This window comes from Notolabrus celidotus, chromosome 9 (assembly GCF_009762535.1).
Source record: "Notolabrus celidotus isolate fNotCel1 chromosome 9, fNotCel1.pri, whole genome shotgun sequence".
NCBI classification, from domain to species: Eukaryota; Metazoa; Chordata; class Actinopteri; order Labriformes; family Labridae; genus Notolabrus; species Notolabrus celidotus.
The window spans coordinates 29,551,441-29,570,096 of record NC_048280.1 but is presented as its reverse complement, the minus strand read 5'-3'; the positions used below and the strand labels follow the sequence as shown (position 1 = coordinate 29,570,096).

At 38.0% G+C, this 18,656-nt stretch overlaps 1 protein-coding gene across 15 annotated transcripts in view; it reads right to left on the bottom strand.

Moving 5' to 3' along the window:
- Positions 1-3,615: 3,615 nt before the first annotated feature.
- Positions 3,616-18,656, bottom strand: part of arvcfb (ARVCF delta catenin family member b) — a 290,685-nt gene continuing 275,644 nt past the window's right edge. For 7 of the 15 annotated variants that reach the window (XM_034691879.1, XM_034691873.1, XM_034691874.1 and 4 more), the window contains 3 exons: positions 14,006-14,097; positions 10,993-11,105; positions 3,616-6,538 (listed from right to left, as the gene is read on the bottom strand). In XM_034691879.1, the coding sequence (XP_034547770.1) occupies positions 11,004-11,105; positions 14,006-14,097 (194 nt within the window). In that variant the 3' untranslated portion in view covers positions 3,616-6,538; positions 10,993-11,003. Of the gene's footprint in view, positions 6,539-10,992; positions 11,106-14,005; positions 14,098-16,357; positions 16,412-18,656 lie in introns of all 15 variants that reach the window. The other 8 variants (XM_034691870.1, XM_034691868.1, XM_034691867.1 and 5 more) reach the window with 2 other exon arrangements.

Genomic DNA, 18,656 nt, shown 5'->3' with positions numbered 1-18,656 from the left:
TACCGACAGAATAACCGACTGACAAACGGATACGTGCTGTGGTTTTTCCAAATGCAAAATAAGACTTTGACTCTGGATTTTTTTTTTTTTTTTAGATTGGAACAACCCTTGGATCTGCAAGACTTTATTCATCTTAGAATTGAGCCAAGGTGACTGTCCCTCATGAACTGACACTTACAAACTTGAATCACTTCTTATACTCTCAAAGTTTGACACAAGTTCATCTATATTTCTAAACAAACTTGTGTGTGAACATGCCGTCTGGTTTGTGGCCATCCTTTGGACTGGTTAACTCCTCAGATACACAAAGTGTTTGTATCATTAGAAAATTAACATTTATACTCTTGCTTCATACGCTTTATTACTTTGGGATCAGCCTCAGAGAAAACACTGCTGTTGGTGCACATTGCTCAATAAATCCCTCTACGAATATTTGAGTAAATTAATGAGACTTTACTTGACTAACTTACTGACATCCTCGCTGACTGCATGACATCTTATTATAAAATCTGACTGAAAACTTCAGATCTTGAACTAACAGTTTTGTCCTATGTTTTCAAGAATGCAGCAGACATCACAGTTAATCTGTGGCGTGATACCAACCTTTTTGAGGTGACTGTTGGATCAGAGGTCTGCCTGACACACCTCAAAGGGAGTGACTCGGTGTATGGCTACTGGCTGCGGTCCTGGCTCTATACCCAAGTCAAGGTGATTATTAATAAAAAAAATGTAATATGTAACATCTAAAAAAGGCTCTCTGATTAAAAAAACAAAAACAAAATATCCCCACAAACTGAGCCAAAACACATTTTTACTTTTTCTTTTCAGTTTCTATTGATGCTTTTGGTGTTTTTTCCTGAAAGACAGAGAGAGAGAGAAAAAGACAGAGAGTGATTAAATGATACAGACAGACTGACAGTCAGAGAGACAGAGAGGGAGAATTAGAGAGTCAGACTGATAGAAAGGCAAAGGGACAAAGCTGAGTGTTTTATAGAGTGGGCTTAAGAAGTATAGCGTGTACAGTAACGGCACCCTTTTCCAGAAGGAGCAGAGTAGTAAAGAGAGAGAGAGAGAGAGAGAGAGAGAGAGAGAGAGAGAGAGAGCGAGCGAGAGCAAAGAGGAGTAGTGACAGCAGCTTCAGTAGTACCAGTAGTCTGGGGGTTATTTTTTCTTTCCTGCAGCGAACATCAAATCATAAAATTGTTCAGGTCCTGGAGGCTTACGAGGACAGCACAAGGCCGATGACCTATGTCCTACTCGTCTTGGGTGGGGATACCTTCGTCATACCCTGGGAGCTATGGATCCCTCTGGAGGCCAGTTTGGAGGAGCCACCACTCATGCTGAACATAAAATACACGGGTGAAAAGATCACAGAGGTGGAGGAGGTGAAGGAAAGAGCAAAGGAGGCTATGGAGAAAGAACAGGAGGAATAACAGAGAATGGGAGACCTACAAATGATATTGTATATATGCGTATTCTAGTTTGTAATTAATAATTCAAGTTTAAAATTCACAATAATCAATTCAGTCTTTCAATTAATTTATAGTCTATGTTTAATCAAATTATATATTCTTATTAGTTTTTAATTCAAGTTTAAAAATCAAAATGTTCAATAAAGTTTATGTTTTGAAATGTATTGTGTTGTGTTTTATGGTGTTGAGGAATAATTCTATTTTGAAAAACTTCACTTTAAATATTGATTCTCACTTGTAATTGTTTTAACACAAGGAGGCAGCCTGAAGCAGATCAGTTAAATCAAGATATCGTTCTTTGATTCTCTTGTTCCAGCAGCTTACAACACGGGACAGGGGAATACGATGATGTACTTACAGAGTTCAAATAGAATTATATTTGAGGTAAAATAATACACAGCAAGTATGTGCACTATGTATTCTGCTTTCTTATAAAGGTAAATCTAAATTAAATGGACTGTGTTTATAGTCTTCTGTTAACTCAACGCTCTTTTACATTATATGTCACATTCACATACTGATGATAGAGGCTGCTATGTGAAGCGCCATCAGTGTTAACTAATCCCATTCACACACTGGCATGTGGACAGCTGGACCCATGATCGAATCCCAACCTTCCAACTGAGAGGCGGCCTACTCCACCACTGCTCAGCCACAGCCGCCTCAGGGACTTCAAAGAGAAAACTGCACCAGATTAAAAACACACACAGTATGACAGCACAGTGTGATTCAAATATGAAATGGTAACAATTAGGTTGTGGGTAGTAATCATAAATAATGGCAAGAAAATACCTTTTTTAGACTTGTATTATGTTGAAATACTGATTCAGCAGATTCTCCTTCCATTTCTTCTTTTTCCACTTCTTTCACTTCTACTTTTTCTACTTCTTCCACTTCTACTTTTTCCACTTCTTCTACTTCCACTAATTCAACTACTTCTACTACTTGAACTACTTCTACTACTCTTCCACATGTTCAGCTGTGTTTCACAGCTTTCAGCCTTCAGCTTCAGCATTTCAACGCATTTGCTTTCAGGAAATGCAACCATTCTAGTTAATGGTGGCTCTTGTAATAAGGTATTAAATTCATATACTGTCTATCCTGAAAGCTTACTGGAACCTTTGGATGGAACCCATAATGGACCTGTTGTTTATCAGACCAATCTGTACCGAATCCGGATATATCAAATCTAAATTTGGGCTTTTAAAAGGATTGTTTTTAACACACACATGATTCAGGACTTAATGCTTATCATCATTTTCAATTATTGAGGCCACTACTGTTTCGATAGCTTATAGAGAGGATCCTTCATAAGTTGGAGGATTCAAATATTTAACTTTAATTTTAGATTTGTCTCACTTTATCTACTCTCATATGCCTCCGATTTTGGACATTATAATTAAGGCAAGGAATGTAGAAGGGACTTCTTAAGATAGTCTTAAATTTACTTTCCTTTTGATTGAAAGCCTTAATAACACTTCAACAATTGCCACTGATATTGCCCCCCGCATAACTAAAGATACGACAAACTGAAATAATGCTGCCAAAGTTTCCGACACTCCAATACATTTTCTTTTAAGGCCCTGTGCATTAGTATGAATTATCTTTATTCATGGATAACTCAGTAGGGCTAATTCTAGTTTAATTTGATCCTATATATGTCTGAGCCCCTAGTCAAAGTATTGACTTACTAATATTACTTACCTGTTACTCACCTGTGCTCACAATACCTCCAGTGTGTCTGACCAAAAAGAAACATACAATAATAAAGGGGACTTAGCTCAAACATTGCATGTGCAGCATGTGTCATGCCTTTTGAATAATATGTGTCTTTTCAAGGAGACAGAGATAGCTTTGGTTTACTTTGTTAAGATTTTGAGGCATGAATGGCCCAGTTTTCTGATGCACTATAGTGTAAGTACTAGCATTTAAAATATATTGTCTTTATTCAACAGCAACATTTCACAAGTATAAAACCAAAAAGAAACAGTTGTTCTATTGTTTGCTGAATTTTTTTCTTACTTTCTAAATCTAGGAGTTTTAGTGAGCATTGTAGTGTCTTTGTCATGAATTTGTACATCAAGTTTTACTGGAAATGAAGTAAAAACAAAAGATAAAATAAGAATCAGAGCCACACAACATCTTCTTTCCAGGCATGATTTATTGAAAACACACCAAATTTATACTCTACAAACCAGTATTTTTCCGTTATGTTTAACAAGCGTAATATTTGCCTCTGGGTATTAGTAAAATTAACGTAATACATTCTGTCACTGTGGCATCGCTTCTGCTCGCTACGAAAGCATTAACAACTTTACTCCTCTAGGAAATCAAAACCATGTCATCGAATGCCTCTATCTTTTTAAAAGTTTATAATACAATGTAATACAAGGCAGAAACCCACCAACAGTCTAAACTACATGGGGTTCAGGGGGCAGTAGAGGGTGGGGGGATGCTGGGAGAATGAATGAATGAATGAGTCGAGTGGAGGGGGGAAAAGGAAGGGGGCCGGGGACGAGGAGGGGGTTGAGGTGAACAGACAGGATGGTGAGATGACAGTTGAAAGGGAGGAATAAAGTTATATAAAACACACTTATCTTTTATCTACCATGGAAAAGGTTAAGGCACATGATAGGTACAAACACATCTGCTACTGAGTAGTACAGTTACTTTATTTTGACGGTCTTGAATCAGTCATATCTACACAGGTAGGTTCGTTTGATTCGTTGTGTCCGTGTCGCGCATTTATCTTACAGCACAGTTGCTTGGCTCTTAATTTGTAAATGTACAATGTGCTGCACATCCACAAAACTGGAAAAACCCTTTGTTTATGAATGCATGTAAAGACAACTCCAGATCCTTTGGTTGTGTTACTGCACAGTGCAGTCAGGAATAGACAGTCATGTGGGTCTTTGTCGAAAGGGTTCAGTATTGTCCAATGAAAGCACACACTTCTGAGGACACACAAAAGGGATGCTGGGTATTATTATAACTTTTTTTTAAAATCTGAAATTAAAATTTATACAGTTAGATTTTTTTTTGTAGTTTATTGATTTTTACCACAACGTACACCTTTTGTAAACACTGTGTAAAATATGCAAGCTTTATAAAGTCACATACGTCACAAAGAAAATCAGACTTCAATGCAGGCACATGCCGTTCGCCTTGATGACGCATGAGTGATACCGACTTGGATTGGCTTCTCTTTCTTTCCAAAGTGAATCAAGAGAAAATGGCAATATGATTCCGTATCCCTCTGCTTTTCTATATCGCAACCACACACCCTAACACGTTGTAAAAATATATACTATATGACCAAACTTGATGTTTTTTGTACAGTGTGATGCAACTCTTATTGTGTCTCACACCTCCTGATCCACTCCCCGGCTGTTCTGTCTTCCTCATGAATTTCACTGAAATGAATTAGTTAATATCCAAATGACACCACAAAAAACTGGCACTTGGAAAGAATAAAATATAAACATCTGTACAGTTTTTTCTGCATGCTCACAACTGTATATTTCTCTTTAAGATGCACCGGTGAAGGAGGGTTCAACTTGGTCTGAATCCATCAGGAAGAAAAATGAAACTGTTTTATTAACACTGCCATCTCTTGTCAATCCTGTTAACTCAGTCTGACCTCTGACCCCTCCGGAGTGTCTGTTTTGAAGACGTGGGAGCTTTTCATGTCAGTCATCGCCTTAAGAAAGACCATCGCCAATAAACTTTTTCTGTTATTTTTTTTGACAAATAGAAAATATAAATAAGTGATCATCGGCGTGACTCGACAATATTTGACACACATTTAAGTTACGTGGTTATTTCTTGTTTACAAACATGGTGAGCCTTTATCAAATGAGATGTGCTTTCCAAACAGTGTGATATTAATATACAACTAAGAGGTCGGTCATTTTTGTTGATTTTTTTATCCTTCATTTTTCTTTTTTTTTTTCCTTTTGACCCTAATATACATTTATATAAAAGCCAACAAAAATAAAAAAAAAACGCTTTTAGACCTATCCTTCTGTCTTTCTTCAAAAACACAAATCATTTATAAACAAAATGCCTCATATCCTCTTTAATACACATCATTGACAAAGAGCAACCAGCCAGGAAACTTGTGAAACTGCATCATTAGACAACCTGAGTGGTTACAGATTTAACCACAGCTCCATGAGTGTTTCACATGCTTCTGCTTTAACATACTTTTGCGATGCAGTGTTAACAGAAACTGTCACTCAAACTGATGCTCAAACCATCTCACTTTCCACTCTCCAGACCACAACTTGCGGACTCCTCACTTCGTAAAATGAACATCAATCACCTGTTTACCACTTTTGATTTAAAAGCATCTCAGTGCACTTTTTTTTTCTTTATAAAAACACAGTAAACCAAATGGAGAAGTCTGTGAGAGCAGCTGGGATTAAATGTTCACTATGCTACAGCTCCTCTCAGGCTCGGTTACGCTCTTTTTACTTTTACTTTCTCGTTTCCATCCAAACAACCTGAAAAAAAAACATTCAGCGACTTTCAAACACACCAGTCCATAGCTGTTCACATCAAAATACCAAAGCTTGAGAACAAACTGAAAGTCAAATTCTCCAAAACCCACACAATTGAGGCTTGAACTTATCCCACATGTGAAAACTGAAATTTAAAAATAATCATACAGGTTTCCTTCCGGCACACGTTCCTTCTCTTTTAACTTCCTTCACCTCGCTTTGTCCAACTTCATAAGTCCATTTCTTCATCAGCACCGGCCTCTGTCCGTTCTTCATCACCGTTTGAGCTCAACAAGAGTCAACACTGTAAAATTCACATGATGTCCAGTGGGAATGTAGATATGAGAAAGCAGTGTGAGTAGTCACTTTTTATTCTCGTTCTTTTTTAAAAATCTGAAAAGCATGAGAATGCTGGCTGCTGCTGGGTAGTCGCTGTTTTGATCATCTTTTTTTTTGTTTGTTTTTAAATCCTCTTTTCTGTACAAAGTCCAACTCGTAAGATGAGTGAAATGGCAGTGGTGATATGAGAGATCCTCCTATAGCTGCAGTGTTGTTATTTTAAGCCTGTAGCAAGTGGAAGAAGAGAGAAACATATTAGAGGAGGCACTCATACAAGACATGGAACTACAATGTCTAGAAAAACTTAACAGGGACTCTAACGATGAGGTGCAGCATTTATGTTTTCATGCAGTGCACAAACACCATCAAAAGACCATTTGTTCCTAATGTATATTTTCATGTTGCTTGTAATTACAAACACAAAGTGACTATTTCATTTTCTCTCAGATTTGTAAAGCATTAAAGCATCTTTCAGCACTTTTTTTTAAAGGCAAGGGAACTAAAATGATTTAACAGTTCTATTGCTCTCAACAGTCTCATTTTCAGCAACAGGTGGCGTTGAACAGCTTTTTGAAGCCAACCAAACAGCAGATAGACACTTTAGCAACTTGATGGGTACTGAAATGAAGTGATTAGCAAAGACGACTACTAGGAATGAATTATGATTCTTATTTACAAGTGGTCCAAAACAGGACTTGTATTAATGAATGTCAATATTGCCCTGTGTCTGCTGGAGATGTAAAGAGGCATTATAAACTATCTACTGCTGATGTATAACAAACTTGATGTTCAGCTTGTTGTGGAGTTCTGCCCAACATTATTAGGCAACACAACAGTAAGTGAAGCATGTTTGCAGCTCTTTATGCAGCCTCCAAGTTGCAAATAATTTAATTCATGTAGCTTTAAAAAAAATGCTAAACATGGGGAAAAGTAGATCCCAGAAGTGCCGCAACAACCCAACTTCCAACATGGAGGAGGCAGGCTACACTTGATATTTGCACAGATTAATAAATACCCCACCTCTTTACCTCTTTACATCCCCAATAGCGCATATATGCTGGAGACTTTTTTCAGCTGCAGATTAATTGGTACACTTCTGGTACAGAGGAAACATAAATACTAGGATCGATGTAGTTATAGTTTTGTTTTTTGCATATGTTTGGTGGCAATAAGACTCATGAATGATATCAAACTTGTTCTTATGAAACATTCTATACTTAAATGTTTTGTAGTACAGATGGGCAAACAACGATTTTGGATTAAAACTCTGGTTCTTTTCAGACAGCTAGAAAATCAGTTGATATAATAAAAGTACATCACAAATCACATCACTGCCAACCAACGCTTCAATAACAGCAGTCCAGATGGCAAACTGAAGAAGGACACAGCGAAACAGATATTCAATGAGCTCTGTAAAGTCCTGAATGTGGAGGGGAAATTACTTACCTGCTGGCTTGCTCTAGATATACTAGAGCATTTGTTTCATTTAAGTTGCAAAGACACAGTGAACACCACAGATATACTACCACAATCTCTAGAGTCACAATGTGATGTGATTGCTATGACAGTACAATAGATGGAAGTGGTCACAGATAAAGATGTCTGAGATGGAGAGATGATTAATGTGAGAGTGAAGTCTGACAGAAGGGCTGTTGCAGGAGGACAGAGAGCAGGCAGAGGAGAGAAAAGAGAACTACAGGCGCTGACCCAGATCAGATCAGCTTGCAGCCTTTCCAAAGTTATGTGCACTTCTCATTAAGATATGTTTGAGTTGAAGGACATTCCTCAATTATTGTTTTCATGTGACTGCTGGTATTGTTGTCTTATGGTATTGTTGTCTTATGAGCACAGACACAAAAAAATAAAAGAGGTTAAAATGAATTTGTATGCAGGGCAACATTTAATGAAATAGTATCCATATTAGAGAAAGGAGCTTCTTAAACGGGAAGCTTTAATGAGATTTTTGTAATTTTGGTCGCTCATCTATTCCAAAACTGATCAAAGCAATCAAATTATTTGATTTTCTCTTCTGGGAAAAAACTAATAATTCATGAAATCTCTCTGCAAAGAGAGGCTGAATCGCCTTCCTTCTGTGACTTTCGAGGATTAAGACCAGCTCAGTTACATAAAAAGCCACTTAGTAATGATTTAAACCATGAATTTTACACACAATATTCAAATTAACCTTTAAAAACTGAATTAATGTGAGCTCATCCACCATTACATCTCTGCTTCGGACATTTCCTTTATGAGAGTCTGTAATGTGTGAATTTGTGTACGTAAATTACTAGTGTTGGCTTCCATCATCAAGTTATAATCCTACATGAATTATTTATATAGAGTCATCCTGCTTTGACAAAAGACACAGTGTGTATGACAAATGAAGACAGAGGAGAGATTCTCTGTGTGTGTGTGTGTGTGTGTGTGTGTGTGTGTGTGTGTGTGTGTGTGTGTGTGTGTGTGTGTGTGTGTGTGTGTTTGTTCTCTCTCTCTCTCCTGCTTTTCATTACAGGATAACTGAGTCTGGAGGTTCATCTGAAGTGCAGAAGAATGATTCCCCTTCATCATTTGCCACCAATTTCAGCAGAGGCTGTCGAGGGACGTAGTGAGTAAAGTGTGGCGTACATATAAAGCAGACAGGTGGGGCTGAATGGTAAACAGACACCAAAGCTTGTCTGCTTTATATGTGGATTCCAAAGCAGAGGAGCTAAGTGGCTTTTTGCACAGTTTCTTGTTGATCTTATTAAGTGGCTGATTTGGTTATCGCAGTGCTAAAATAACTGTGGGATGCAATGTTAGAGTATTTATTGACCCTTTACCAAGACCTGAGCCCTTTATTACCAAGCCTACCACACCTGTTAGCTTTCCATTCACACATGTTACAAAATGCAGCTCATGCTAACAACAAGCATAGATTTAAATAATAAGTGTTTTGTGTAATTATTAATGGGTAGACAATAGTAGGCTTATTATTCCCACGTGGTAACAGTTGTTGGCTGAAATGACAACTGTAGCTAGATAGTTTAATAAGTTGTAGCTAGCTAGTTACTGTTAGCTCTATGAGCTCATTTAAAACTTTCCTTGGGAGGAATTTCAAAGCAGTTTTGTGAATTATCTTAAACTAGAATTGTATAAAAGGGGGCAAGAAATGATGTTGTGTCAAGAGATTGAGATGAAAACTACACGTCCCAGAAAACAGCTAGCATCCTCGCTACTGACAACTCGTGTATGGAATTAAGAAAAACAGCTTCATTGGCTGCTTAGCTAACATAATTGTTATTTTCAGACCCTGCCTGACTTAAAAATAGAATTTTACAAACTTTTAAGATGAGGCTTGTGTTCTTGACATCACAATATATTTGCTGACAATTTTAACTTGGGATGCTATAATCTAGGAACTTCTAGACTTGTAGTCAACTTATATAACCTCTACTACAACTAAAATCTAGTTACATATGTGAACTTTATTTAGCATTGGAAGTAAAAGTAGATTACTATAAGTAGTGTGTTACTTCAAGAGTCATGCTAATGATTGTGGCTAATGCTAGTAGGCACATTACAATTCCTTTAAAATAGCCTGGGTAGTCTTCATTTTGGAAGGTCTCTATCCCCTCAAAAAAAATGGTTTTAAAAACCATTTAAATGCAGAGAAGCTCTGTGAATCTCTCTACAATCCCTAAAAACTGATTCAACAGAGCATTAGTGACTAGTTAAGGTAGATAAAGACTGATAATCGCTCTTTGAGGGATGACTTAAGTGAACCGTCTAAAGTAAAACACATACTAATTGAAATCAACCTTGGTATAGTGTTTTATAGGAAAAAGTTTTACAAATAATCCTGAGATTACATTTTCTAGAGCATTTGCTTTTCCCAAATCTGAACCCGAAAGTTGTGAGATTTGTGGGTGTTTTTAAAAGCAAATTTAAGACTTACCCTTTTAATCTAGCTTTTAATTTGGAGTCATTTATTTTTAGCCCTGGACTGCATTATTATTTTTATTATTATTTTAATCGTTCTTATTTTAATCATTGCTTTAACATTTATTTATCTCATTCAATTATTTATTTATTTATCTATTTATTTATTTATTGTATTCATCTGATCTTGTTAACGCTACCCTATTTTTAACTTTTCTTTCAACCATTACTTTTTTTAAAATTTAACTGTATTGAATTCATTTTATTTTTAAGTATTTTATTTATAATCATGCCTTTTATAATTGCACCATTGTTGTTGTTTTCTGTCTCTCTGTTATTCTGTGAAGCACTTTGGGCTGCATGTTTTTATGTATGAAAGGTGTTATATAAATAAAGTTGAGTTGAGTTGAGACAGATGGTGGAAGAAGCCTCTCAGAATAGAGGTGAAATGTCCTTAAAAACTTCAGCCAAGTCCAGTTGCCTTTTTGGATCAAGATTTGGATCACATAAAATTAAAGTTTAAAAGCTCATAAAGATATTTTCCGTTCACCTTCAGGTAAACTTTTTAAATTTCCATGAAAACATTACGGTGACTCCTGCAGCTGACTGCTCTGGGTGCAGGGTGACAGCAGCTCTACATGATAAAGTGTGAAGATCAAAGGAACACAGGTGGAAACGTTGAACAAACAGGGAATGAAGAGGATGCTACAATCAAGCGGAAAAGTTTGTTATTTTGTAGTGCTTTTATTTTTCAGACCTACCATGCATGCATTTAGACCCAGGAGTCAACAGGCTGGGGCTTTACATCACAAGCGTCCACCAGACTGACCGCAGGCCTGTTACTCCTGATATAGTGTTTCCTATTTGTGTCATTCTGTGGCCACAGGAGGACGGGTTAAAAAAAACACACAGCAAAACAAAAAGAGGTCAATACATTTCACAAATACACTCACACACAAACAAACAAACACACACACACACGCAGGATCCAGGATCAGAGAAGCCAGTGTTAGTTCCCTGCCGTAAGGAGAGCTTGGAAAGAAGTCAGAGAAATTACAAAACAGCATACCAAACCATGCAAATGAAAGAGGGAGAGAGCAATTTCGACAGCCAAGTTGCATTCAAAGCTGGCAGAAAACCTCTGGGAAGAACAGAAGGCAGACTTTAGAGACAGCTTTGGAGTAGTGCTTTAAGGCCTGTACAGTCTGAAGACAAACACGGCTGTTTGCTGTGATTACTCCTGTCTGTGTCTGCTGGTTAAAGCATCTGCTGCCCTTTACCAATGTGACAGTAAAACTTCAGCTCTGACTGCTTTAGCTGAGGTGTACATCCAAATATGATGAAGAGTAGGCGTCAACAAGAATAGATTATTCCTGAGGCCACTATTGACTTCAAATGCTGCCAATAGCTGAAAGCTTTTATGAGCTGCTATATTTCATTGCTGTATTAGCTTCTCAAGAATCTATGTAAATGTGTGAAATTAGCTTTTTTGGTGTAAAGCCTCTGAACACTTGTAAGGCACCATGTTATGAAAAAATATGCCACTACAGATGACACAAATACAGCTCTCTGACTATCTTGGGAGGACAGAAAAGCTGCATTAATTCTTTAGAGTGCACTTTTCTCCTATTCCTGAATCTTGAAGCAGAGTTTTAAAACAATTTGATTTCATTTCTTACTCAACATATAAAGGCATCAGGAAAAACAAATATCAACACTTAAAATTTTAAATATTAGCTCTTCTAAGAGACACTTCTGCAGACTTAAGTGGAAACCATAATAACTATAAATGTTTAGAAGTACTCCCAGGTGTGGCATCACACTCTCACTTCACTGCTGAAGGTTTATGTCTGACAAACAAAAAGTCTGCAAGGCGACAAAATTAAAATAGTCAACTAGAGTAGCAGGGAGAAATGTATTTTCAGTCAGGTGTTTAGTTCTTCTTTGACAAAAAACAGGTGTTTGGTTCCTCTTTGACAAAAAAACAATCACTGTGGCTGTACCTTAAACTTCAAAAATGCCTGAATGGTCAGAGTCTGACTCTCTTCACTTTTAGTCAGTCACTACAGTATAAAGATGTCACAGCTGCACTGACACGGTTGTCCATTTTTATACAACCAATGTTATGATAACAGACTCCCTTTATTCCTCCTTCATTCTGTCTCTTAAGGTTGAACCTCTGATCTATCTCCCTGTGATGAATCATCACTGGAGCCTGGATGAGGATGCATGCTTTATGAGGTTTAGAATTATTAGCCTTGAGGCTCAGCTATATACAGTCAAGTGACATAACCATATGTGAATGGCTAAATAGAGAGATATCTCCTGCTAATCAACCATCATGTCACTACTTTCATCCGTTAGGGTTAGGGTTATGATGAGAGAATTTCTTTTATAGGTCTGCAGTGAGAGAGAATAAATACATCTAAAGTAGACTCAGAGTCCTACACCCACAGACCCTGAGACACAGCTTTGAATCTAGAGCAAGAGTACGTGACTTTAGAAAAAAAAGATTCAAACAAATAAAAGTTTAGCTTGTTAGAATATTACTTTCTACAACTTTTTTAATGTAACCTCAGGGGTTTCATTTCTACATCTTCAATTGGTCTGCTGTGACCAGTATGGTACTGTAACTAATAAGCTAATTAAAGAAAACTTGAGGTAGATGTTGCTCTGTAACATATGTCACTGGGATAGGTCACTAACTTCATTACACCCTTATCCAGTGTCACCTGATCACTCCTTATTTTAAGACTGCTGTCCTTTGCACTCACTCTTTTACCGTAACATGAAGCAGCAGCTCACTACTGGTCAGATGTCTTTCTCCTACTTTTAGTTCTTATTCAGTCTTTATTAAGTTACCTCCATAACTTTACTCATTTAGATTTCTTTAAAAATAAAATGACTCTTCTTTGAACCTATTGTTCTGATGCTATGCTGCTTGTTAAAAGATCTGAAGTATCCTCGCTGTATTCATGCCATCTGACTGGATGCCTGTGATGAAAGTCATCTAGAACTCTACACATCCTTCTTAAAAGTGACCACACTAAATCAACATTTGAATAGACTTATCTAGCCCCAAAGCTTTATGAATTTAAATCCAGCGTCTTTTATAAACCATTTTTAACTTTAACAATAACCAAATTCAAGCAGGTATAGGAGCATACACCTGGGAAGATAACTGTATACTAATGACATCTCTAATGTATACTTTAATGACTTTTAGATGACAATCCCATGGGGAAAATCCTCTTCATCCAGATCAAAGAAAGTACTTGAAGACATGAGACACATGTCACACCCTTGGAGGCCATTATCCCGTGACTTCTCTTTGAGGCTGGATTACCAGTCAAGAATAAACAGACTCTGGCTGCGGAGTGAAATGGCTGTATAATCAGCAAGCGACCACTTGATAATGCAGCAGTCTGTTCATCGCCAAAGCACGGGTCGTCTCCACCAGGAGCAGTTGTTGGCGGTTCTTTTAATCAGTCTCAGATTAATTACTTTACACACACCAAAAGCTTACTCCCAATTAACTGGTGGCTCTCAGATCTGAGGCCGTCCACAGTGATGAGCAGTGATGGATATTATTAACAGAGAACAACAACCTCCAGTCTCTTTCAATAATCGATAGGATTAAGAGCTTTTAATGAGGACCACCCCAGAAAACATGAAGAGAGAAACAGAGAGAGGGCACTTGATAACAGTTTAGACATCATTATTTCATCCTCTATGCCCCGATCCCTAAGGACACCAGCAGAGTTTGCCTCCTACCTTTAATGGTTCCCGTTCCGTCAGGTCCACCGAGCTGTCGCCTGCCTTGTACTTGCAGTCCTTGTCCCTCTGGTCAATAGTGGAGTAACCATCTAATGAGGTCAGAGAACAATGGTCAGCTTATTCCCCGCTGTCTACCTCTGAAAAAACTGTGGCATTATTTCATGTGTTGCTTAAACCTATGTGGAGTGACAAACTGAGCAGTTTTTAATTTGCACTTGAACCCTAGACAGAGTGCTAGACAGTTGTTCGACAGGCAGATATAGACTTCATTAGCAGCACATTCCTATTTCCAGGCACTCACAGTATTACCACCACAGAAGTTTTTAGCAAACAAGATGCAGTTTCTAAACCCTGCCCTCATCGGACTTTAAAAACTGACTCTAACATACTATTTTCAAACTGAGGATCAGTCCTTGTCAAGCATTTTTGAGATGGACATCAGCCTACACTGGCCTACACTAGCTCTGCTGCCAAAAAGAGTTAAAATATTTAATGAAATGACATAAATTGAACATAGCATTAGTTCAGGCAGGCCACAAAGTCAAACGTAGCCCTCAGCTGATCTTAACACCAGCCCACATCAGCTGACAGCTCTGCCAATTACCTTCTACGCATCCAATTGGCAGAGCTGCCAAAATGGGAGCTCTATTTAAACTGCTTTAACCTGCTGACGCTTCCTGCTCCCTCTGCAAACCAATTTGCAACCCGTCCTCACCCCAGCTTCTCCTTTCTAATCTGTGCCTGATTTTACCAGTGCCATTATGCATTGCCATTGATGTCCGCTCTGTTCTAAACTCTGGGGGTCTTTGCTGCTGCTCTCCCTGCCTTGGCTTTTTGTATATCCACATGAAATGGAGGGTAAGTGTGTTCTCCCCACCTCAGGCTTTGTCATTCCACATGTGCACTTGGGAATGCAGGGAGCACTCAGAACAGAGCCATATCGCCAAATATAACTTAATTAATTTGAGGAGAGTGGTCCTCAATGAACCCTGAAAATAAGCAAGAACTTCTTGATTACCTGTGAGGATTTGGCATCAAGAATCATGCATTCACATATTGACTAAGAATATATGTTTATAGAGGAAACCTAGATCACCCAGAACAGTGGTGACAAATATAGTACTGCTTATTGCTTTGACTAACTTGTTTGAGATTTGGAGCACATGTCCACAAACCCTGCAGAGCTCTCAGCGTCACAACTTTGTGACACATTACAACCAAGAAGGTACGCACTTTATAATAAAGTTGTCAATAGAGCTTTGATAACTCTTGCAGCTCCAACATATGCTGCAGGAAATACCTCAGTTTTTTCTCTATGCAGTATTCACAATAAAAGCACAATTTAGCACTAATATTGGCATTGCAAACTAATGTGACTGGACATAAATGATACAGATATGTCCCGAGGTTTATACAAACATCTATCTGGAATTGGCCACATTTTCATAAAGGCTGCCTAAGTGTTTTCAAGTGTGAACTCAACACCTCCCTATATAAGTGTCTTAGATATAATTATGGGATTTATGCTGTCTAATAATTTTTGCAGCAAACTTTTGCACCAATGAGTGAACAGACATATGTTGCTGATTGTGCCCTGTTTTACCCCTGTTTAATATTATAAACCATAACTGTCATAAAAAGTTGTGATATGTCATCATCATAAATTCTACTTAACAGCTCTGAGTGCTTTAAATCTCCTGCGAGTCACTCTCCTCTGTCTGAAACTCACTCTGGGAAGTTTCATACATGACCTACTTTATAGGAAAAGTGTTTTTGGAACCAGTCTTACTTCCGGTACAATTCCTAGGAGGGACTCTGAAAAATATAAGCCCACAGGCTTAAAGGGAATCAGCAGGATATACTCTTTGATATCTTCTCTAGAAGGGGGAAAAATAATTTCATGTTTCTGGGAAAAGTGAATTCTTCATGGGGACAACCTTTTTCTGCACATATCACCGCCAACAGTCGCAAAAAACTCTTGAACTCATGATCATAAGAAAAACTATCAAAATTTCTATATTTTTAACAGCATCAGGACTACAGGAAGGGAAAATTGTCTATAATTAGGTAGGAGTGTATTTCTCTGAGTGAAAACCACCCACACATGCTGGTGTAGTGCTTGCGATAAAGGCCCAGCTTTGCTCAAACATCTTGTCAAGAGAGGGATCCTGCACACAGCATCAACAGTGATCATAGTTTTCAGAGGGTTGAATTGTAATATAAATCTTGGCGTCCGTAAAAGAGCTAGCAGAAGAGAAGTCATATCAGAAAAGACACCATTGGACACTGAGGGGAGATCAGAGGAGAGCTCTTCTTTGGCTATAAATGATCATACAGTCTGACTCTTACCTGGACCCAGCTCATCCATAGGTATCATATCACCACTGCCACATTTCCTGGTGCCTGAAAAGCATTCATATGCCGTTTGTATGTAAAAAAGGAGTACATGAAAACTAAGAAAGTGAGCCAACTGCTTCTTTTTCGGGGTAATGATTCTCAGCCAGTGATCGAAAAATGCAAACTGAGAGTGGGCAGGGATGAGTGCCACAATTTGTGTGCATGTATGAATGCAAAGTAAAATAAATAATGGGGAACAAGGCCAAAAATCAGGACACCACACTGCTGCTGTGCTATAGACTCCTCTGTCAAAGAGATGTTTGTTGTTGGGCCAATGTGCTGCACCAGTCCCTAAACGTCCTCCACACCCCTCTCCCACACACACCAAAGCTGTAAGAGAAAACCTCCATCCTAGTTTTATCATTTTGGATTCAGCTGTTCACACTTTCATGAGGGTTGGAACATTTTTAACAACTCTGTCCCTTTTCAGTTTAAAACACACAATAGAAGTTTAAGAGTTTAGTATCTAAAGTGAGGCCCTTCCTCTATATTCTGTCAAAACCAACTTTATAACAGTTCAATGATCAACAGCAGTAGTAAGCTGTTCAAAGCTACACCTCCTATAATATATATATATGACAGGTTTTACCACTCCAAACAGCATTTTTGCAACTTATGACACCAAAGCTTCACCACACAGAGGATGACGATAGAAATGTGGAAAGCTCAGCGGTTTATGAGGAAAAAAAGGCATGACCTCAGCGAAGTGGACACACCCAATCAGACACTGTATTCAATGTTCTGTCAGCATTCTGTACAAACCTGCTTTAAGGACTGTATGGTTTAATGCTCCATGGAGAGAATACTGTTGCACAACAACTAGGAAACGCATAAATAGATCCGTAAATGCATCCACCGATTCGTACAATGATCCACAAATGTGTATGCAGATCTGCAAATATGTAGACCAACTTGTAGATACATAGTAAGTTATGAACGGCTGAGAGGTTAAGCATTTTTGTTCAAAGGGGAGAAGATATATAAATCATCAGTTACAACTTAGGAGTCATTTCATTAAACCAGCTCTCCATACGATTTATTTAGTCAATATTATATCCCTGTTTTCTTTAAATGCAAGATTTTGACATAATGAGGGTGAAAGCTGTTAAAAAGTGGCGCTGCTAGCCTGTGGGTACCCCGGAGTGCTTTGGGAATTGAATCAAAGTATTTTGGATCTGTGTACATGTTTGTGGATCTGTGTAGAGATCTGTGTTCACATTTGTGGATCTTTTATGGTTTTTGCAGGGCTTTATAAGTTGAGAGCAAATCCTGCATATAAAGTTTATCAAAGTACTGAGTACTGCATTAAGAGCTAAACCCTGATATATCCTAGATTTGTCCCAAATTTGGAGCTCGATTTTTATCAAAAAACATAAAAAGGATTACATGTTCCCTCATTATGGGAAACATGAGCACTTCAGTGCATTCAAAAAATGTTTAACAAGCCCCTTATAAAAATAATTAGATGAAAAAATGTTCAGTCTGAAGTCAATGTTTATAAGATGTATTAAAGCTCCTGTGAGGACCTCTTGGTTTGTGTTGACAGAGTCATGCCCAATGTCTTTGCTAAGCTTGTCCTGTACATCTGCAAGTTACGTTTTGACAGTCAAACATATTCACATATTCATTTACTGTGAATGTTTGCTAAATATATACTAAAATCTGAAGTCTCTTTCTGCGGTGTGCTGTCAATCATCTGGTCTGACACCTGCTGTAGTGACAGGTATTAGAAATTACAACACAGGACCAATCAGTCTTCTTGTTGATAGTCTTGTTTGATTATGTAGGTCATAAAAATACATCATTGTTAATTTCAGTCTGTTTCATGATCAGCTGAAAACTCCACACAGAAGCTTTAAAGCTAGGGTTGGTAGTCTCGGAAAACCAGCATGAATTTGAATGTAGCTTTTCCTCATGACTCCGTCTAACCCCTCCCCTCCTCCCTCGGAGCTCCTCCAAAGCGAAGCCCCCCCCCCGCTCACATGCACGAGCGCCGCTGATTCTCGACCATATGATTGTGACTGATTCAAAACCGGTCCTCACCAAAACATTATCATAGTGAAAGTTAAAAACACAAACAAGCATGTCTGCTGCTGTTAGTACTCACAACTACCATGCTAGCATTATCCAGTTGTACCGGTGACACGATATCAGGAGAAAACACACATATATATTGATTGCCATCAGGACATAAAGATCATTTTAACTAGTATGACAAAAAGTGTATCTAAATCTGATTACCAACCCCAGC